This window comes from Apteryx mantelli, chromosome 3 (genome assembly GCF_036417845.1).
Source record: "Apteryx mantelli isolate bAptMan1 chromosome 3, bAptMan1.hap1, whole genome shotgun sequence".
Classification (NCBI taxonomy): Eukaryota; Metazoa; Chordata; class Aves; order Apterygiformes; family Apterygidae; genus Apteryx; species Apteryx mantelli.
In genome coordinates, this window is record NC_089980.1 from 74,269,947 (window position 1) to 74,292,498 (window position 22,552).

At 40.7% G+C, this 22,552-nt stretch overlaps 2 protein-coding genes across 6 annotated transcripts in view; one reads left to right on the forward strand and one right to left on the reverse strand.

The window, feature by feature from the left end:
• The window catches only part of PEX7 (peroxisomal biogenesis factor 7), a 51,493-nt gene extending 42,396 nt beyond the window's left edge, over window positions 1–9,097 (reverse strand). For 2 of the 5 annotated variants that reach the window (XR_001294895.2, XR_010883749.1), the window contains exons 1-5: window positions 8,346–8,908; window positions 7,162–7,219; window positions 5,875–6,025; window positions 951–1,028; window positions 533–641 (exon numbers count right to left, since the gene is read on the reverse strand). Coding sequence is in view for 3 of the 5 variants with exons in the window: in XM_067293672.1 (XP_067149773.1) it covers window positions 533–641; window positions 951–1,028; window positions 5,875–6,025; window positions 7,162–7,219; window positions 8,346–8,568 (619 nt within the window). In the remaining 2 variants the exon portion in view is untranslated. Of the gene's footprint in view, window positions 1–532; window positions 642–950; window positions 1,029–5,874; window positions 6,026–7,161; window positions 7,220–8,345; window positions 8,910–8,934 lie in introns of those variants that run through there. The other 3 variants (XM_067293673.1, XM_067293672.1, XM_013959140.2) reach the window with 3 other exon arrangements.
• A 7,311-nt stretch (window positions 9,098–16,408) lies between these two features.
• The window catches only part of MAP3K5 (mitogen-activated protein kinase kinase kinase 5), a 101,382-nt gene continuing 95,238 nt past the window's right edge, over window positions 16,409–22,552 (forward strand). The window contains exon 1 of the mRNA XM_067293671.1: window positions 16,409–16,823. Coding sequence (XP_067149772.1) covers window positions 16,430–16,823 — 394 coding nt within the window. The 5' untranslated portion in view covers window positions 16,409–16,429. The remainder of the gene's footprint in view (window positions 16,824–22,552) is intronic.

The window sequence follows — 22,552 nt, forward strand, 5'->3', positions numbered from 1 at the left end:
CTCAATTATGACTGTATTAGTCAGCAAGATTCATAACACTAGCAGAAGTAGAAAAGTAAAATTGATTTTTTCTTTTCCCAAGAACAAGGCACAATGATTTCTATAAGTATTTAAAATAATTCAATAGGAATTAACTATGTTCTTCACATGCCTATCAGTCAACTGATGCCCTGCATTTCAAGACAATTTGACCAAAAATGTAAGCCAGAACATGAAATAAAGTATATAACGTTTTACCGGACAATGAAAAGAGTCATGTGAACGGCTGAGAGCTACATAAAATAACAGAAAAAAACTGCAACAAGGTCACTGAGTTGACTACTAGAAAACTGCTGATCCATGTTTAAAAGGCCAAGAGAATGATTTATAGATCATAACAGAGCCTACAAATCCATCCTCAGCTAAATAGTTCTCTTTCCTTCCTCCATTTTTATGTATGATACACACTACCACCTGCTGGACAAAGTGCAAAAGTAATACAATACCATATAGGATTTTTTTGCTGTAAGAAATCCTTTACAATCATGTTTACCTGAGGCAGATGCAAAACAACCTGGGATGTGTGGAGACCATATAGTGCTGTAAATGACCCCTTCATGGCCTTTAAAAGTGCATAACGATTTCCCCACAGCTGGATCCCACTAAATAAAATAAAAAGAAAATTATTGAGGTATACATGTAATAAAACAGGGAAAGTTTTCTTACATATATATAAGCTTTAGATGTATAGAAAGGACTAAAGGAACTATTTTTTTACTGTCTATCATGAAAAGCACTTGTATACTTAAACTGATATCAATTGAAGGCCAAGGCAGCATCTCTGTTAAAATAGAACCACAGCCTCAGTTTAAAAATAAAGAAGAAAAGTGAATGGATATTGCTTCTTAACCCAAAGAAATACCAGTTCCAAAACAAATCACATTTTTGCCTTCAGCAGAAAAACAACATACCAGCTTGGCTGTTTGATCCCATGAACCAGACACCACTAGTTGTTCTCCTCTAGTTTGGCTCCAGTCAACACTATATGCCTATAAATGATATAACAGCCTAGTTTAGAAACAGCATTAGCATACAAGTTTGAGTCAGCCTAAGTTCCATGAAGTACACCTGGATTTGCAGATTTTATCATAGTCAGCTAAGAAAAGCACACAGGTCAAGCACCACACAGCTGCCAATGATGCCGTTTACCTGAGCAAAAATTAAATTTAACATCTCAATCTCTCAATATGGTATTAAAAGCACATATAAGCTCAGAAAAGTATCCCAAAAGATAGACCGAAACAATAAAAAGGATATAAAAAACCCACATGGACTCACCATCACTGGAAGTTTCTTCCACTGCAAAAAGCCATAATTCAGACTGATTTCTTATCTCCAATCCAACATTATTCAAACATTCACAATTTCTAATCACTAACACTGTTAATGACATCTCTCTTTAGAGTTGACCGTGGAGTCAACATTGAGGTTTTAGCTGACTAACAATAAATACTTCTTTATGATTTCTAATTATGTGCATCTTTAGGTTTCCTAGAGTGCCCACTACCACAGAATATAAGCTCTACACAGATAAGCTAGATCAGGGGGGTGGCAGGGGGAATATATGCCATAAAATACTCTGATCTTCATCTTTTCCAGGTTCTAAGACACTCTTTTGTAATATTCATATCCTCAAAAAAACAAACCCCATCTAATGTTGTCCTCCTTGACAGAGGATACCTTAACTGCATCTTTCATTGCTGATTTTTCAGCTCTGCTGCCCTCCCAAAAGCACAAATGCTCTGTGCTGTGTAAAGACACAATTAGATATGAATTGATAAGCTAACTGCTGGTACACTAGTCTCAGCATGATAATGAGAAAGACCATCAAGGCTTCACATAGGCATCAAAAATGACGAGGAGTTGGTACAAGACCAAAGCACCTTGATTCTCTCTATACTAACAGAATTTATTAACAAATCTCAGCTGGTTTTTGTTTAGAGAAAAAATCCTGAAATATAAGGAAGACCTTTGGTGATATTTTTACTGTATTTTGGCCTGCTGAAATTCTTCAGATCTCAAAGCCTCAAGAACATGCACAATTTCCATCTTCCAATCCACTTTATCTACACACTGTAAGGTGCATTCTATTGCTTCCAATTTTTATCTCACACCAAAATGTTGACTATTCACCAGTGGGTCAAATGCTGATGATGCCTGGAGCTCCATAACCTCCAGTGAGACAACATGCAGTTTTAACCTGAACCATTTCTGTGCTAAAGGTGGATAAAGATTAGCTTAAACAATTCATCTGCTTGCGGTCCTGATCCAACCAGACCTACCATGACATTTCTCAGAAATGTGGCAACTACCTGCAGAGCATTGCTCGCAACAGCTGGGCCCCTAAACAGGGATTTGTACTCCAGTGAGGACAATCTAGTTCTAGCACATCACTGAATCTTACCTGCAACATGCTAAATGCACTGTTTAAAGTAGTACAGTATAACTGGCCCCACTCTCTTGGATAGACAGAATCATACATTAAATACAGCAACCCTATTTTGAAGGTGAAAACATTTGGACCTGTGTCACCAGAGAAAAAGTAGAGAAGCTGAATTGGAAAAGAAAATTAACCAAGCAAAAGCCAAAGTCACCTAATTTCATTTCAGACTATGCTGAATCCAGTGTAAATTAACTGTTTTTCATCTATTTGCTTATTTTGCATAAGTGGAAGACAACCATTGCCCAAAGAAAAACTGTGCATCATCTGCAACATTCCTTTTTTATCTTACAATGTCATGTTTCCCACCTTCCAAAAAGTATATTGCTCTAGCATCATGTGGTGCTAGCTCCCTTCTGTGAGGAGTTTACAGTCCAAATGTGTGAGACACTGGGACAGTATTTGACAAAATCTATACAAATAATAAACTGAGAGGTACTTTTTTGTTTGTCTGTCCAAGCCATGCCTTTATCCCTTTGGTTTTCTACTTTTGTCAGCTGACTAGCAGTACTGCAGCTCATTAAAATACCCTCCCTTTCAACCTGCCTCCTTCCATTAAAATAATAAAAGAGACAAACAAGTACCTGCTCATATTTTAAGAATGAAAGACATCATAGTTCTCCAAAGTGGCTCCAGAGCTCCTCATAAATATTAGCATCTCCCCTTTCCCCTGAATCTGTCTGATGGTCTGTGTGTAACTCCTAAGTTGCAGCTTTGCGATGCCCCTACATGGATCACTAGGTAGCAAGCCTCTTTCAGGCAACAGGCATACAAAGTCAGCTCAGAGGAAGTGCTGGGCTCTCATACTCCTGTCCAGAATTTTCAAGGAAGAGACACGTGTCCGAAAAAATATGCTCCTGTATCGCATATCCACCTCGCCCCACATATTTCAGATGCATCAGATCTCCTGAACAGATAATACAAAGTGCACATATGGCTTCCAGCTCACTCACAAGCTCAGAATATAGGTCTGCTAAACACATGTTATGATATTGATCTGTATACATACGGCAGACATGAGTGGGACTGCCCAGCACTCTGCAGCTGCATCAGAGGTAACAGTACCTGGACAAATTCTCCTTCAGGCAAGATTTACAAACAGAACAGACAACAGGCTTAGGAAAGGCAAGAGTTATTTTTCATGGCATGTGACAGGTCCAGGTACTGAGAAAAGAATGAAAAGAGGAAAATGTGGGCAACCAAGTAAGGTCAGTTTTATTCTTCTTGCCTTTTCATGCCAATCACCCAACACAAATTTACAGATGCTTCAAAAGAAGCTGTGTTGAGCATCAGGGAAAGACTAACAACACAGCATAAACCTGAATTCAAAATGTCCATCTTTCAGTGCTTTATTTATAATCATAAAATGTACTAATGCTACTTATGCACAAACAGCAGCAACAAATGCTATAGGTAAGATCAAAGAAAGGTAAAAGATGTAAAAATATTTAAAAAAATCAAAAAAATGTCAAGACTCACTTTACAGGACAAATTTAATGGAAATACTCTGTTGTCTCACATTCCAGTGAGACTTCATCAAAACCAAAGTAAATTAGACTAATTTATTCATGAGATTCAGCAGTTGGTTAGTGCTGGAATAAAACTCATTGTCCTTTCATAATAAAGATGCGCTTTTAAACTAAAATGGTATGTTCTTTTCAAGGAAGGACAATGATCTCATTTAGAAAACAGGAAACTGATCCCTGTCAATCTTGCCTTAGAAATAATTATAAAACTCAGTGACAAGATATTCATTAAAAGTGTCAGAAAGGAATTATGGATTAAGAAGGTTTACCACAAACTATTAGCTATATTCCCACTGAGATCTATCGTCTTAATGCACATTTATAAAAATCAAGACAATCCTTTCATATCTCACAATAAACACTCAGCCCATGTGTCCTATACTGTCTTTCCAACTCATGGTTGAATGCGTCAACCTCCCGATGCTCCCTGCTAAACCAAGACTTGGACACAGAAATTCATATTTCACGGACAACAGATGGTGCAGCAGAACCAAAATAATCTTATGGACAGAATTTCAATGAGAAAATGGTAGAAAAGAAAACAGGGACAGAACATAAAGACTCTTGTGTAACTGCAGTCATGCAGCTTTTAGATTTGTGCCTCATACCTGAAAGAATCAAAGGTTTTTGTGAATACATAACTGGACTCCCACAGTCATTCTTTGTTGACTACATATCCACTAGCTGGCCATCTGATGATGGTTTATTTTATTCAGATAAAGTAGTAGTAATCCAGGCAACAGAGAGACTAAAACCAATCATATCAAAAGGTAAGAGACCTGAGAGAAAACAGCAGAGTATTAGAAGGAAAGCATGAAGGAACTTTTAGTTCAATCTGCCTCCCTCCTACCTGTCCAACAACTGTCAGTATCAGGTGCTTCCTTATTCTAAAACAGCACAGCATACCATCTACAAAATTATCTTTATTTTTGGAAAATTTCTTCCTAAACCTCTCAGAGACTACTTTGTGGTCTTTATACAATGGAAGAGTTAACTAAAATTTTTGAAAGACAGCTGGATCAACAGAACTCTGTCAAGTCAATGCCTTTCTTCAGAGGCCATATTGCTTTAAGTCTCTAATAAAATAGTTTCTTATCTGTGAGAGAAGTTACTGGTAACCATTCATTTTACAAGGCATATGCATCTATAAAGGACTGAAAACCAAAGAGCATGCTAAATGTTATACCTTAGAAAAATCCCTCAGGGGAAGACAAATATACTTAGAAATAAATTGTCTTAATGCAAATACATTTCTGAAGATGAATATAACATTTTTGCCTACCAATATTGCATAGTATAAAGAAATTAAATTTCTAAGAAAAATCAAATTCAATGGTATCAATCCAAGGCTAAAAAAGTTCATCCTCTCCCAGTATTTGACTATTGTTATTCTGAGTAGGACCTCACAAATGCTAGGATGGAAAAGGACAAGCAGTTCCTGAGTACAACAGAAGTCCTAAGGATCTGTAAAATTTCTGTCAGTCTGTATCCTCAAAATAACACTGCTATACACATCAGCCACCTGATTTAGACCTATACAATGATGTTCTCTAGAGTCACAGAATGGCTTCAATACTTTCCACAACTGAATGATTACTTAGCCTACAAGGAACCACAAATGCTATTTCTGAATATATTAGATTTATGTGATTATGTGGTGCCTGCTATAGGATATAGATATATGAGTATGGACAGTATATAATTCACTTCATAATCAAAATAATATTAAGTTATAAATTCAGACCACAGACCCAAACAAAGTGAAAAAATAAACAACAAGAACACTTTCGACAATGAGTCCACAAATAACTCCTTTAATAATTCAAGCATTAGACAGTTCATTAAAATTTTCAAGCTTTCCGGGTTTACCTCCTGAGTGTGCTCTTTATAGACTTGCAGTGGACCTGTGGTTTTAGCTGTATCCCAGATTTGCAGAGATCCATCCCCACTAGAAGTGATGAGCACATGTTCATTATTCTCACTCCACGTCACATCGAACAGACCATCATTCCAGTCAAAACTAAATCAGAACAATTAAGATATTTGTCCATGAGAAAGCATGACATAAATGTTTGGCCTAGTAGAGACGATATTTCTTTAAATCACCCTCTTTTACCATTCTAAACATCCTTTTTTATGTATTTGATTTTCCAGTAACTTAGTTGATATCATGAAAACTTTTACAAGTCTATGTCAGAATAGGCTGATTAGGTTAAAGCATAAATGAGCCAAGGACCTTCAACACAGAGAATCAAATCTGATTGTAATCTTAAATTTTAATAACTGTGGCAAACAAAGAAATAAAACTCTCTGTTTTGGAAAAGTTCTGTTCAATCCAGAACATCAATAAGAAGCTGAGTCATAATGAAAACCCAGCATAGGGGCAGTTATGAACATATTAAAGATCTCCATACTCCCTAAAAAGAGCTTTGACACACCAATTCATCCTATGGGAAAACATACCATGTATCAGTTGCTCTGCAATAACTGCCAAGGACCATGCTGCTATCTTATGGTAAATATGAAGTTATTTACCCCTTTTTTACTCAAGGTTCAGCTAAGCTCAGGTTAACTTCATGGGACCCTGCAGTAATTATGAGGGAAAAAAGCATGCACACCAAAAGTTTCTGTAGAGAACATGACATAGCTCAATGGCTCAGGAAATTACAGGACTTTCTACCACAAATTAAGTGGAGTCTCTGGAAACATAGAAATGAACATTACTAAACCAGAGTGCACAGCAGAACTAAGAGAGTGTTTAATAGCTACAAATAGTCTTGCTGTATAATTATGAATTAAAAATTGCTTCTCTGAATATGACAAATTACTTCACTGTTTGTTACGTATTTCTATTTCAGCTGTCAGAGTAATCTAAATGATTGTTGTTTTAAATTTCAAGACATTTTTAGGTGAATGATGGCTGAGTACTAAAATCCCCTCCTTCCTAACCTTTCTACTCCTCCTCCCATCCAGAATACAAGTCAAACTCTTAGAATACTGTATCTCCTAGAAAGGACCTGCATGACTTTCCACATGGACTTGCTGCTCCATTTTCAATAAAGCCATTCAGAAAGGGTCAAATTTAGGTGGCAACACACTGCTCCTAAAAAAGCTAAAACTTGTAATTTCAAGCTCGTAAAAATAAACCTATGTTACCTTCTGAGCAGAACAATCCCAGCTTCATTTTGTTCCAGTACTACCAGAGTTCCACAACCTAAAACAACAAAATAAAACAAATTATCACAACTAATTCCTGCATGCCAATGCAACCTAGTGTTCTGAGGTAGTTATACTGTGCAAATATGGAAGGCATCTGAATTTCTTTAACAGGAGAAGCAACTAGTTGTAGGTATAAACAGCTCCTTGACTCTGCTTTACGTCTCTAAAACATTATTTCATTTATATATATATTTTTTTTTTCCAGTACACCTGTGGGTAGGGTTGGAAAAGAAACTCACTTGTAAAGAAAGCATAAATAGTGTGTTTCACCCATACGCCTTATGTTACAGACACACCAGTCTGGTGTTCCTTAGATCTTTTGACAACACAGCAAACATAACTTTTTTTTTCTCTCCTTGAAAAGAGTACTTAGTAATACAAATGCAGATCATGAAAAATAAATGAAGATTTCAGTTCTATGAAAACACACACAGGTACTACTCTCCTATGTGACTGACGTAACGTCAAAGTAACATTTAGAAACTTTACTTAAAATGAATGCTTTTAGGGACAGTAGCCCTAGAGGAAATGAAAAAGGTTCCAATACTGCAAAAAGCTCAGCTTGCGTCTTCAGCAGGACTGCAGAGACCTGCCAGGGCCTTTCTGAACATTTAATGACTGAGACTGGAATAATTAAAATTTTAAGGAGAAAATATTTTCAGACATTTTATTTACTCTATGTATGCCTCCTCTACCATATATTTACTCCTGCTCCTATGAAGTCAACACTCCTCTGAAAAGTTCTTATTAAAAAAAAAAAAAGATTAAAAAATAAAAGTTGTTTTGTATTTTCTGAAGTAGGAAAACCTAGCTGGTTGGGAGACTTAGGGGCAAGCATCAGATTTGCAACCTGTTCCGAAATTAACGGCTTTCCATTGAAGGAGAACAGATGCATAAATTGTATTGTATTCACGCAGAGCAAAACAGAAAGGGAAAACATAAACTGCTTTGAAAGACATTTACTATATGTATACACACAGACATGTAATTCATGAACTGATGGTATTTGAGGGCAGCAAACATTTGCACAGCCTTTGAACTCATGACTCATGAGCACACGAGCTACTTTTTTCATAGTAATCACTGTAAAGAGGCCCGATACGCTCTTTAGACATAATTACCATAATAAAGGAAGATACTGTGTACGATGAACAGTAAAAGGAAAAAAAAAACAGGCGTTACTGCTTCCAGTTGAGCAAAGTGGCAAACCACCACCACAAGGCGAGTATGGTAGTGACGGCCGCTCTTGCCGTGGCGCTTCAGGAGGGCAAACGACTCGATGCAGGCAGTCTCGTTTATGTTCTTGGACCAGAAATGCCTGCAAACAAGTGCGCCAAACCGCATTTTTTTTCATTATGCAACAGCGCCGATGACTGCGACTAATAAAAATAAAAGAAGCGAGTGTTTTCTGTTGTACTCCAGCAGCGGCACTCCCTTTCTGCCCTAGCTGTGCTGCAGTCGGCAGCCGCACAGCTGTTTCACGCTTCCAGGAAGAAGAGGCACGCTGCCGTCCAGCAGGTATCCAGCTGCGTAACCGCCAGCTACCGCGAGCAGGCAAACAACCGGCAACGTTAACCGAATTAACGGCTGCGGCAACGTTCGCGGAGCAACCCGGAAACGGAACCTCAGCGAAGCGATGCGAGCGGGCGGGCGGACAGCCCTGCTGGCGGCCCCACCACCCGCGGGCCTCCCCCGCTCCCCGCCCCGCACCTGCGATGCCGTAGTACTGCGCGGCGGCGCACGCCACGCGCCCCGGCCAGTAGGGCGAGAACTCCGCCGCGTAGCCGTGCAGCCCCGGCAGCCGCAGGGCCCCGCCGCCCGCCGCCCCCATGGCGCGGCCCGCGGCCCCGGCCCAGGCGGGGACGCAGGGAGGCGCCGCGGCACCCCGCCGCGCGCGCAGGGGCCCGGCCGGAAGCGCCCGCCCGCGCCCGAGGGGCGGTGCTGAAGCTACGCCGCCGCCATCTTTGGTGCGGGCCGAGGCGCGCCGCCAGCGAGCGGCGGCCGGTCCTCGCTGCCGCCCCTCGGGGAGCCCCGGGGGCGCCGCTGCTGCGGGCCGCCCGTTTGCTGGGGGCCCGGCGGGTCGCTGTCTCACTGGCTGCCCGCATGCTGTGTCTGCAGCCTGGGAGCCCCTGCTCCCTTCAAAGAAAAGCCGTAATTTTAGGCCGTCCCAATGACAAATTTGCCACTTGATACAACTACACTTTGATATCGATACCTGCCTGGTTCATGTAATTAAAGATTATCTGACCAGGACCAGGCCTCCAACCACTCACTACCCATTTTTTGTGATAAACAATTCTGCAAAATTATATGTGGCAGAGAAAAAGATTTCCAAACTGCATGGACAATCCTTTGGAGATACTCATTATGTTGATGTATTTGAATAAATGTGATTTTTTTGATCTTAGTAGGTATATTGTCATTCTTTTAAAAAGCCCTTCCAAGCTCTTTCAGTCTGTCATGTGTTGAGGAGATCTGCATATATGAGTATGTAGGTATTTATCATTCTTTGTTGTGGTGCATTTATGCTTTATGGAAGTTCTTTTATGAACAAACTCAAATTTTCTCATACCAATGACAACTTCTATTAAGCCAGTGGGAGTTTTGCCTTTGAAAGGAGGAGGGGTTCGGGCGTAGAAAAATATTTGAGCAGAGCAGCAGCTGCAACTTTTGATATATTTTATCCCGTGTGAGATATAGGACTTTAAAATATACACAGAGATGATTGCACCTGGACACAGGCTACCCTAATAAGTGACCCATTTACATCTGTAGAGATGAAGACAGGAAGTTACTGTTTTACACATGAAGTAAAGAAAGTAAGGCAAAGGGGAATAAGATGATTTAATCAGAGCTACCTCATGGATCTTGGAAGATAATTACATACTCCTGCTCTTCATTTAAATTTAAAACCAAACCTTAACTACAAAATCTATTGTAAAGCTACATAAATATACAATTCCTTAAACTGACACTCAAATTCAGATCACTGAATTATGCAATTTTACTAGTTCTTTGATCTTGTGGTAAAAATGAAATCAAATATGTTTATCTAACAGCTTCCATGATTTTAGAATAAAATCAATCCAAACTTAGTGCAAGTGAAGCTCAATGTAGTGTATCATTTAGATTATCTAGTAAGCACAAAACCTCACAGCAAATCCCACACCCTCACACCTGGCAACTTAATAGGCTTAATTTACTGAGAGACATCATTTGAGATGAGATTTTTTTAACACCAGAGAAGAGGAATGCCTTATTGAATTGACTGCTGCAGGTCAAATTCCACCAATTTTAGCCTCTGTGAAATCCTTTTAAATCAACATGCCTTTTGGAAACACAGATCACAAGACAATCTTGTGGGCAGCTGTCTTTACAGTAATTGTCTTTTGTGATTGGGAAGTCAATAACAACATTTACAAAGATATATACCCTCTGCAGTAGTGTCATAAGTAAATCTGGACATGGCCCTTTGCAAGGGATTTTTCTGGGTTCAAGTGCTTGATGGTGTAATCTCCAGCTACTCTATGGACAAGTTACCACCCGTACATCCAAGTATTGGAAAGGTTTCATCACGTGCATTTTCAAAGTAGCCTACAAATCTAGTTCATCTTTTATAATGAATGAAATTCCACAAAGAGGTTATGCAAGCAGGAAGCAGTCGTTACTAGTGGCACAGCTCTGTTTTAAAGACAGCTTAGAAAAAATTAGTAGACATAAATATCAAGAAGTGGAGAGAGGGTTACAAGGAAATTCTGAAAGAAGGACCTAGTTTGTTGTAACAGTTCGCTAAACAATTTTTTTACAGAAAAGCTTGTGAATTCAGGTTTTTAAGATCCTTAGAACAAGGATGCAAAATAATATGGCAAGTATTTACATAGGAAATTTCAAGGTAGATACACTAACAACTAAAGAAAAAGCTATTTTACAAGCAGGGATAAAAGGTCCAACAAACAGAACTGCTAAACATGACTGTGCTTCCTCCTGAACCAGGTGAACTGAATTCAAGAAACAGGAAGGACACGAACAGAAGTGTCCAACAGCCAACCCCTTTCACCAAAGAAAGATAAAAGCAAATGTATCCAGAATGCATCAGTAGATGGCAGCCATGTTCCACTTAAAAATTGGTATCCTGCAGTTCTGCAAACGAATTACCCGACAACACTGAGATTTTTTTCCTAACTCAGGCTCACTTGATTGAACTAAATTCCCAGTTAATTAGCATATAGCTTTTAGGTACATTTATACTGCAGTCACTTCCCTAAGCCATATCCCTTGTTAGCGTTAGAATAAGTAGTTGTGATGCTTACAGCAATATCTCCGCATCCAGTTCACCTTCTTTCCAGTCTGCTGAGCTCTGTTCTGTTACAGACATATCTCCATCATTTCCTCAGCTTGCTGGTTGACAGCTAACTTAGGTGTGAGTTGAGCTGGTAACAATCACTGCTGTATATACAAATCCTTAAAAAAAAACTTGCTGGTTGCCTGAAATGGTTATCAGGAAGGCCCTAGTCCAAGTATGGAAAGAAATTATGAAACTACCGGAGAAAGTAGATTGTGAACCATTCCCTTAGCTGTGAGGATAGGTAGTTTAAAATATTAAAAATACTCATGGACTGCAGGAAACTTTTTTCTGCCTTCTAGTTACAGAGCCATTAGGTTTCATGCTATCAAGATTTTCTTTTACGACAGCAAGTGCTTGCTGATTAATAGACTGTAGAAACTAATAGAAATGTAGAGATTTTCCCAAGTGAAATTCCTGTGCAATAAAAAGGCCAAAGCCTTAAGTCAAAGCCTTAAGAAAAGCATTTAGTATCTCAAGGTTCATGGTAAGATTGCAATAAAAATAAAAAAGGGAAAGTTTGGGAAAAGGGAAGACAAAGGAGGCTGCAGGAGTGAACACAAAGGGAAAAGGCTCAGTCACATGGGAAAAGTGAGGTTAGGAAAAGGAAAAGGCAGTTAGCATGGAGACTGTCCTGGAGGACCAAAAGAACGGAAGTAAGAGGAGGGAAAGACACTGGAAGGGAGGAAGAAAGATGGGGAGATTTAGGAAGAAGTGTGAGACTTGCCATGTGGAAAAGAAGTATAAGCATAGGGCATGTTTTTCACCACACTCAGTCTGTTGTTTCACAATACAGGGGCTTCCAGGGCAGTCCTGACTGATGAAATAGTCATCCCCAGCCATGTGCCCATATTGTTCCATCACTTTTAGCTGATTACTGTTTGTGGGGACCATGCCATCATTTGACAGGTGAATTTGTCAAGTTACTACTGTTACACGATCAGCTGCCTCCCTACAGAATGACCACCAGTCTCTATTTACTTGCTTCTTAGTACTTAAGTACTGCTTTACATGTTTAGTCCCATCCTACACATACCTTTTTTTTTCTTTAACTTGGCAGCTGGCACCCTGTTAACGAAAAACTGTCCTCTCCATATTGAACATAAAGGTACCTCTAATTGTCTACAATGATATACTTAGTCTAACTTTCATTGTGCAGAAGATTTAACTTTTAAACAATTTATTTCAGTAATCAGATCTAGTTGCTTGTGAGAGTTCTGTTCTAAAGCTCAAGGAAACGGGATTAGTTTGTGTACTTTCAAGATCTCTTGTTTGGATTTTTCTATCCACAAGTTTCTTTATATGCTCTGTTTTTCACCCATAACTCAAGCATATTGGACTCTGCTTTTGCAAACTCTTTTTTTCCTGCTTATAAGTGAAAGATTTACAGTGTATCTCCAGTCTCTCATTTCTGTATGTTGCCCTATAGTTAGATAAGAAGGTCTTAAAATATGGATGAAATTTAGCATCCACTTTAAAACCCAATAACCATCAAGAAAACTCAATAGGCATATTAGTCTAGAATCTTTTTTCTCCCCACCTTGCTGGACATTGAAGGCCATAGTACATTGAAAATGTAATTTGGACAGAGTCTTTTTCATTGCACAGTACATGTATTTTACATTTCATTTCTATAAATCAGAACACATCCAGCGGAACTACCCTTTTTTTTGACTTGGATCTTGTTATTACCAGTATGAGTGAATAAATCAAATCTGTGGCGTCTGTCATATGCTGTTTGACACTCAAAAATTGCATTTATATTTGAAACTAAAATCAACAAATTCTTGGATGTTAAAATTATAATTTGGTTAAGTCTAGAGGTCTATGATTTATGGCTGTAAAAGCATTTAATGAAGAAAGGGTTCTTATTTCAACAATTTTACATCTAACTGCTTGTTAGAAGTTCTACCATCAAAAAAATCAGAGTGGGAGTAAGGCCATATTTAATACTTGGTACTAAAAATGTTAGTTGTACAGCACCTGAAAAACAAGTGAACAAGGTAAGTGTACTTCTGATAACAAATGGGATATTACTTTGTTAAAAAAAAAAAAAAAAAGTCCTTTGAATGATCATCCCCTAATCAAACATCCAAACTGAAGAGCTCCTAAATGTTTGATTGCTCACTTCAAGGAGCTAACAGATTAAGAAAAAATGCTTTTCCTTTATAAAAGCATAGACAATGTGTCTATTATTCCATATTAATCAGTGTTTAATTTTTTTTCAGTTAAGGGTTGAACCTCACTCCCAGACAAATCAATAGAAAAAACTATCTTGACTATGGAATGGACAAGGTATTAATAATGAAGTAAGGCTCACAAGTCAGTAATGCTAAGTGAAATAGCATGCTTCTTCCTTCTTCTTTCAGTCCGTGACTTCCTTCTGCGCTTGACAAACATGGGCTGTTCTAGAGAACACCACAGAGACATATTGTTCTTGCTTCCTGTAATGTGATGTAACTGTAGTGTTGAATGGATTAACACTGATTCTGTGTTTTGTGGAAAACTACATTATTTAGAAAAACTGATTGCCATCCTGACTGTAGCAAGAAACAATAACCTACTGTAAATGACAGATTAGTAAATATTAACTTTTACCTGTAAATTGGTCTTTAGTTTGCTCGTCATCTTCCCACCCCATTTACCCATTTGTTATCAGCAGAAGCAAATGCCAGGCATATCTCTTTGGAAAAGGGGACTGATCAACGCAAAGCAAACAGGGCTACTGAAGGTACTGCAGTGACTAATCTTTCCTAATTAGTCCAGAATTGATCCTCTGTCTGCAGAAGTCACAGGAAAACAATGATACAGGAACAGGCTCAGTGCCAACAAGATGATTAGCGTTAACGAGATGAATTTTAATGGGATGGACTTATTGATAATACAAATAAACATAACTATAAATATGTAGAGTGCTATTTTTCCTCCATGTTTCTCCTGGATCTACTTAATATAGTTCCCCCCATCCAAAGAAAAATTTAGTAATCATTAGGATTTCACTGTATTTTTGTTCAGAAACGGACTGCAGAATTCTCAACTTCATTTCCTTTTCAAATCCATTTTGAATTGCTCAGTGATTCATTCTTGGCCTGCAAACAATGTGCAAGTTTTAGGCATTTGTTTTAAGTTTTAGTGTTCATATTATATATTATTATATATTTATTATTATATATTATTTCAAATCTTAATGGATCTTTTCCTTTTCCCTGACTGGGTGGACTACTACACCAAGTTAACGTTCCTCTTGGTGATATGCTAGTTATTCAGATTAGTTTGCTTTTCCATGAAGAAATATTTGTTAAATATCAAATGCCAAAGCATCCATGAAAGACAAGTTGCAGGTGACTATAACAACACTATATTTAATCAAAATACAGACTAGTCTTCCAATTCCAAAATATGGCACTTTTTAAAAGTACGAGCCAGGTACTGCTGAAAGCAGCCACAAAACCTTCAGCCAGCTTGAGGCCATTCAGGAACACAAAGAGAGGAAGGTTTAAGCAGGAAGAAAAAGGAAGAAAAGGCAAGGGTTAATGATTATTAAATCCTGACAACACTTTCAACTCTGTGCAAAGACACAAAGCCGCTCACTTACCCCTAAGCCCTGACAGTCTAGTTAAGACCTGCATATCATAAAAACGGAGCAACAGGATCAATCCTGAAGTAAATGGCAAAATTCCCTCTGGCTCTTCGGAGCACGGGAGTCATTACACATGACTTAGTTTTATGCAAATACGGGTTTATTTAGGTTAAACTAACTTCTGCTAGTAAAAGCACGTATTAAAACTTCAGGCAAGTCAGGGCAGGTTTCGCCTCAGCGGCTGTTAGCGTTGGGGGACGCGCAACCAAAATCCATTCGTTTAAAGCACTGCCAGGAGCACACTTGTGCTGCCCGACACAGGTTCATTTTACAAGTGGCATTAAAAATAAAACTACGCGGAACAGCGGGGAAGGAGCCGCCGGAGCGAGAGGCGTCCTCTGCCCACGCCTCGCCAACCGTCCGCGCCGGCCGTTACCACAGGGCTGGCGCGAGCCCGGAACCGGACGCGCGCGGCTCCAACTGCCGCCGGCCCCTTCCCCCGCCCCTGCCCGGCGCTTTGCGCGGGCCCGGTGACCAGGCTGGCGCCCCCTGCCGCCAACCCCCGGGAAGGGGCCCGCCGCCGCCGCCGCCCTCGTGAGGCAAAAACCGCCGCCGCCCAGAGCGGCTCCTCGCACTATTTCGCCCTAACCGAAACCCGCTGCCGCCGCCCAGCGAGCTCCCCGGAGGCGCGGCGAGGCCCTCCCGGCCGGCCCCAGGACCCCGCTCGGGTGGCGCGGGCGGGCGGCTTTATTTCTGGCCGGAGGCGGAGCGGGAGGAGGGGCCTGGCGGCGCGGGCCGCGAGTAGCTTCGCAGCTGTCGCTCGGCTAAATCGGGGACGCCTAGCAGCGATCCCGCCAAGTGGTTCCTCCCCGCGGCCAAGGAATCGCGCCCGGGCAGGCTGGGGGCCGAGGCGGCCGGAGCAGGAGCGGCGCTCGGGGCCGAGGCGCGGCGGCGGGGGAAGGAGCGCGCCACCGGGCCGGGCTCGCCAGGTAGCCCCGGCAGGTGACGCCGCGCGGCGGCGGGGGAGAAGGGAGCGGCGCGCAATGGTGCTGGGGGCCGGCGCCGAAGGAGGCTGCGCTCGTCTCCCGGCCGCCCCCGCTAGCCGCTGAGCGGGAGCCCCTCGCTGGCGCCCGGCCGCCTCGCGCCTTGGGCGGCTCGGCAGAAGCGCGCAGGGGCGCCGGGACCGTGCCCGTGCCGGGGCAGGCGGTGCAGCATGGCATCCGCCTAAGCGCGGCCGCGGAGCAGAGCCCGGGACGCGCGGCGGCGGTGGCGGCTCCGCCAGGATGAGCGACAGCAGCGAGGGGATCGTCAGCCTGTCGGTGCCCAGCCCCCCGGGCTGCGAGGAGGGGCTCGGCCGGCGGGCGCAGGGGGCTGACGGCGCTGCCCGCAGCCTCCTGCCCGACGCGGCCGCGCCGCCGGCCGGCGCCCTGTGGGGCGAGGAGGGCGCCGCCGGCACGGGCATCGCGGCGCGGGCCAAGGGCGGCGGCGGCGCCCGGCGGACCGCGGTCACCTACGTGATCAACGAGGCGAGCCAGGGGCCGCTGCTGGCGGCGGAGAGCGGCGCCCTGCAGAGCCTGCGGGAGGCGTGCGAGGTGGTGGGCGCCGCGCTGGAGACGCTGCACTTCGGCAAGCTGGACTTCGGCGAGACGGCGGTGCTGGACCGCTTCTACAACGCAGGTGAGCGCCCGCCCGCGCTGCCGCCGCCCCTCCGGCCGCCTCGAGGCCCGGGGGAGGGCTCCTCGCCCCCCCCCCCGCCCCAAACGCCGAGCCCGGGGGGGCCCCGGCCCCGCGGGCCGCCTGCCTGCGTGGGGCAGCCGAAGGGTGTCAGATGCTTTCTTCTTGTTTCTTTTCCTCTCCCCCGCTAATGGGTTTTAGAGAAGAAACTCCGTGTCAGCAAGTGTGCTGTGAATCAGCACAGGCTGCAAGAACTTGTGGTTTTGCTTATTTATTTGTTTTTACCTGTGCATAAACCACGACCTGACCGTTTCCTCTCGATCACTGTAACAAAGCGCAGGGGGACAGGTTTTCGCTAAAAAGGCCCAGGAGCTGCGGTTGAAGTGGCCAGTCGCTGCAAGGGCTCAGCAGCTTTGTACGGCAGATTCAGCATGGTTGGGACACTCTGCGCATTTTTTATACTTGGAAGTTTGTGCTTCAGATACTGGTTGCATGAAAGGTTTATGATGGATGGGGTGGAACAAAGTGCGTTGATCCAGTTAGCTGGCAACAACCTCCCTGTGCTGCATCTGCTCACCCCGGTTTGCCTGCTTTCATAGCAATAAAATTGCAGCTCCTTGATTTGAAGCCATGGTGACCCTAGATTGCCTGTTATGATTTATCTCGCCCCATTTTTTTTAAATAATAACCAAAGGCTTCTTACTGTTGTCTTTCTTTTTTTATTAACAGAAGTATAAGATGAATGGAGAATAAAAACAGCTGCTTACTAGATTCGTAAAAACTTTTAAAATTAGAGTACTGAATTAATGCCTTTTTGCCTTAAAAAAAAAAAAAAATAGAAGCAGCAATTTGACTTGAACCAGAATTTTAAGCCTGTTGTGTGGTGTGTTTTTTTGTGTGTGGAATACACTGGCAAATGGGCACTTTAAAAGTTTTGGCTAATATAGTAGTTTCCTCCACTCCTGGAAGAGGGGAAAACAGAAAGAAAAGAATCTGGCTGGATTGTAGGCCGTTTCCACAAAAGACTCTTCAGCATGAACATGCATATGCATGTCATTTCTTTGAAACTCCGAAAACTTTGCCTCATGGACTCTTGCTTTCAGTTCAGTGGGAGACAGATGGTTTTGGAGCATGTAGTCACTTCTGTTACCTTGTACCTTTTACAGCACTGTGCCTTGAGGGTTAATATGGTCAGAAGTCAGAGGAGCTGTGCTAGCAAATGGAAATAGGAAGGAATAGAGTTTCGGTATGGATCTTACACTCTCCCCATACAGGATAGAGAGACCTGATTTTAAGAACCCTGACACCTGTTAGTTGTTGGGCAGTTAAAACCTGAGGGTCTCATTTTGTTTCATTGTGGAAGCTCTATCATAACAAGCTCACAGAGGTGGGTTATCTGTGATTTTTCTTTCTTTTTTTTTTTTTTTGTGTGTGCACACCTCTTATCTTAGTTTTTACACTCAGGACTCTACAATGGGCTGGGTCTCAGTAGTTTACAGAGGCTTTTCTTGTAATGGGAGATTTGACTTGAAAGTGGGCCCCTTTAATTCTACCAGTAGGCGTCTGACATATAACACTACATAACTGGACACTTACGTAATATAACGCTGCTTATTTCAATGACTTTTGAGCAAGCTGTTTAAGTGTGAAAACATTGCTTTTTCTTTCAGTACTGTTTGGTTATGGGAACTTAATCAAAGTGTTGCAAAACAGGAAAAATACCTTGCCATTCTGCTTTAGTAGCAAAGTCCATAAACATTCAAAAAACGGAGAGAAACATCCAGCTCCTGGGCTGAAGAGAACAGGACGTAAGAACAAGTTTGTGTCTGCTTCCAGTATGCTCTGTACAGTCTGAGCTGAGGAGTCATGAACCAGCTGTTATCCAAAAACTGTTTTGTGCTGTTGACTTTGAGGTTGGAACTTGGGTCTAGAAAGATCTGAATGTTTTCATACTTGTTTCCTTATTCCTGCCACATTTTATTTACAGTATATATCCTTAAGTGTATATATATATAAAAAAATATATAAAATATATATATATTTAAGAACTAGTTGTTCTCCAGAAACTTTAAGCTAGTAAAAAATGACTATCAGTTTAGGAAGAAGACAGCATTAAAAAGTTGAAGCTATGTCAGCTGAAGAATGCACACGGGAACAGGGTGTAACTCTTGCATAGGCTTTTTTTTTTTTTTTAAACTGGGAAAAAAAGTCAAAAAGCATATGTAGGTGACAAGTAAATATCAACTATCTCCCTATTCCACTTATTGTCCTGTCTCTTGCTATATGCTTTCAGTGATTGAAGATGATGATAGTAGTAACACAAATAAAAAATCTCTGCCCACTATATTATTTAAATAAAATGTCGTGCATGAAAATAGAATGGCATGACTGAACATCAAATAAGGATTTATCATTACAAATACTTTCAAATTAAGTAACTCTTATTCAAGTGACCAGGTCTTACTAGACTTACAAGAGTAAGTAATGACTGCATGGAGGTTTGGAAATTCAAGCTTATGACTTTGAATTAAATGAAACAGTAAAACCTCTCAAGTCTTGTAATGCATGCAAGTCAACTGTGATGGGGGGCAGTAGATCTAGTATAATATATCTGTCCATCATCAGTCTCTCCTTTTTTAATATCTTGTTTCTGCTTTATATAACATAGTCTGAACTCTTGGTGATCTCGGATGTAGGTTTACTTCATGCCTTTCACTACTTCAAAGAGAACCTCAAGAAGTATTAAATAAAATCTAATCTTGGATGTAAATACTACTCATCTGTTCTAATGTAGATTAGCCTGTTAATAATTTTGTTCTGCCAGCTTCAGTAAACTGATGGTCCTTAAATGCTGAGACATAATTAGCAATGCATATGATTAGTGAGTAGGTCTTAGTTGTGTATAGCTGAACCATTTCAGCACCAAATAGTTAAGAATTGGCCTGTTCTAGCATTTGTACTTGCATGGTTTAAATTCCTCTTGATTTTTGGAAGAAACTTGGTTCTTAAGAAACAAGTGTTAAATCAGCCCTAGTAAGTATTGGAAAAAGTGTCTGACAAAAATAGACACTTCAGCATTGCTTGTGTTTTCCTCTACTTAGATACTACGGTGAGAAGAGAAAATCTTGTCTGATTTCTTGCAAATCTCAATGTATCTGAAGTTGACCAGCTGTCTCAGAGGCTTATTTTATCCATAAAGAGAATATTTAAATTAGATTTTTTTTCAGTTGTATTGAGCTGCTGCAGTTGAATTATGGGTCTCTGTCTTCAGCTTCACTTCCAAAAGGTTCAGAAATATTTAAAGAATCAAGTAGTTGAAGACATGCAAACAAATAGTAATGTAGAGAAACCTATCTATATAATGCTATAGATAGTAACTTTTAGAACACCATATGACTATAACCATTATTATTTGTAGTTCCAGTGCATTTTCTGTACATTAAAATGACTTGATCTGCATGTTCTGTTAATTTTTTTTTTTGAATGCTCAGTTCCTTTTGAAAACTGAGCCAAAAGACTAGTCATAGTTTGTTTGGTTTATGTAAGCAATTCATTTTGTCTTTCACATCATCTTTTTTAGGAAATTGAAATTAGGACAATTTGCTTTCTGTGCAGATTTTTAAATAGTCATTTTGTATTATACAGGAACAAATGCATCATGGACTAACTGAACAAAGTTTTTTTTTTTTTTTTTTTTCTTTTTTTAAGTAACAAGGACTGTCAAAGAAAAATAAACATAAATCGGTGATCTGGGTTACCAGATCTGTTCCTATAAGCCCCTCATGAGAGGGAAATGCTCAAAGTCAAGGTGAGTTTTTCACACAGGCTTTTAGGATTATGCCCATTTTTGTCTAGTTGCTTGAAGAAATGTTGCATTTGACTTGTAATCTGATACTTAAATTATATTGATTCTAAAGCACAGGGTGAATTAGGGGTGAGTGCTCAACTGATTGGCAAAATAAGTGGTGTACAAGTGTCAAAACCAAGCCAATTTATATACAGACGTTTTTGGAATAATCTGTATGGCACAGTAGTCTAAAGGTGAAAATTGTCCTCTTTCTTCTTAAAGAGGTTAGAAATCTCATATTTTGGGAGAAATTAGATATAATTTAGAGGAGTTAGAGAGAAATCTTAGGAACAGTTTGTCTTGTTCTGGGGTACCTTGCACCCTCTTTTGCAGACATGTGCACTGACTACTTTTAGTGCATGGATAGAGAGACCATTTGCTTAGTATTGTCAGGTGTATGTTCCGCCTCCTTGTCTGCCTTGCAAGATTAAGCTGTAGAACATCTTTGCCTCCTATTTAGTAAAATTAAGTTTTTTTGGAAGAATCGCGATTCTGTGAGAGTTGGAAGCCCAATATATCAAGCTTTCTGCAGACTCTTGAATACAATCTCACAGAGAAATGGGTGGAAGATAAGAAAGATCACAAAGTCAATGACTGAGGAGGATCTGGGGTTTCAGATCTGTGCAGTCACTTGTTTTAAGCTTGTTCTAAAGCTAAACATCTTGATTGATGTGCTTATCATACAAATATCTCCTTGTAGCTTTATTTGCTGTGTTATATTAGGAGTTTTTTTTTTTTAACTTTAGCTTCTTACACTCATATTTCATGGATCAGTGGCCCTTGCAATACTGTTTTGTACTAACAATGTTGTGTGAAGCTATTGAGATAATTCCCCATAGTAACAATGATTAAATAGGATAGAGTTCATCAAATAACAGATAATGGATTTAGCTTTGTATCACTTTTCTGGAATTCAACATAATTGTTCTTGAAATTCCTGTAGGTTTGGGCTAGAAAGCTGGTGCCAGCTCACTGGGCTTAAAAACACTTACTGCAATATACTTGGAGAATCTTGGCCCCAAAGGACAAATCTTCAGAGAGCCAGTGCAGTCACTTGTGTAAAAGTGAACTTTGTTTGGAAGATGTTCTGCATCTAAATTATTTTCTGCATACTTCACAGAACTTATGTGGATTGTTCTTTTAAGCATTTACAAGTACATAGAAGTGAAGTAAAGCAGTACCAGAGGTCATCTGCGTTCCTGCACTTTCTTCTTATTTATCTTTAGAGATGCTAAATTTCAAAAATTCTTTATTTAGCATGGTAAACACTTTAGGCTTTGAAAAAAAAGAGTTTTTATTTCTTGCCTTAATATTAGTTTCCTGGAAGTTGTGTGATTGTGACACACCAATGCAGACTCTCCTCTTATACTCAAAGGAAGTGATTTTAAAAAAAAACAAAACTTATGTTTTTGATTTCAAGAAGTTGACTTAGGTGTTTTCCCTGGTACAAAAAGGCACGCTTCCCACAGTGTTAGCTGTTTGTAGTACCAGAGAGAGAGTAACGGCAAGTATTATTTCGCTCCACTTTGCCTCTCTTTCAAAACAATTAGTTTCTTCACTAATTTATTCTCTGTACTTCCTGTTTTTTTGTTTTTTTTTAATTTCACTAACAGAGTTTCATCAGACACTTGAAATGCTGCACATTCTTTCTGTGAATATGCAGCACTTGCATCCATCATGTTTTTTACTGTTTGGACACTTCCCCTCCCCCTCCCCCCCATCTGCTGCTGAGTTACTATACTCTTTCTATAGTGTCATGCCTGGAGAGACACTGTACAAAATAATAGTTCTTATTGCATATCAGGAAAAATTATCCCGATGCGTTATTCTTGTCAAATTTCAGAGTCAAGGGCAACTGCTTTAAAAAAAAAACAACAAATAAATC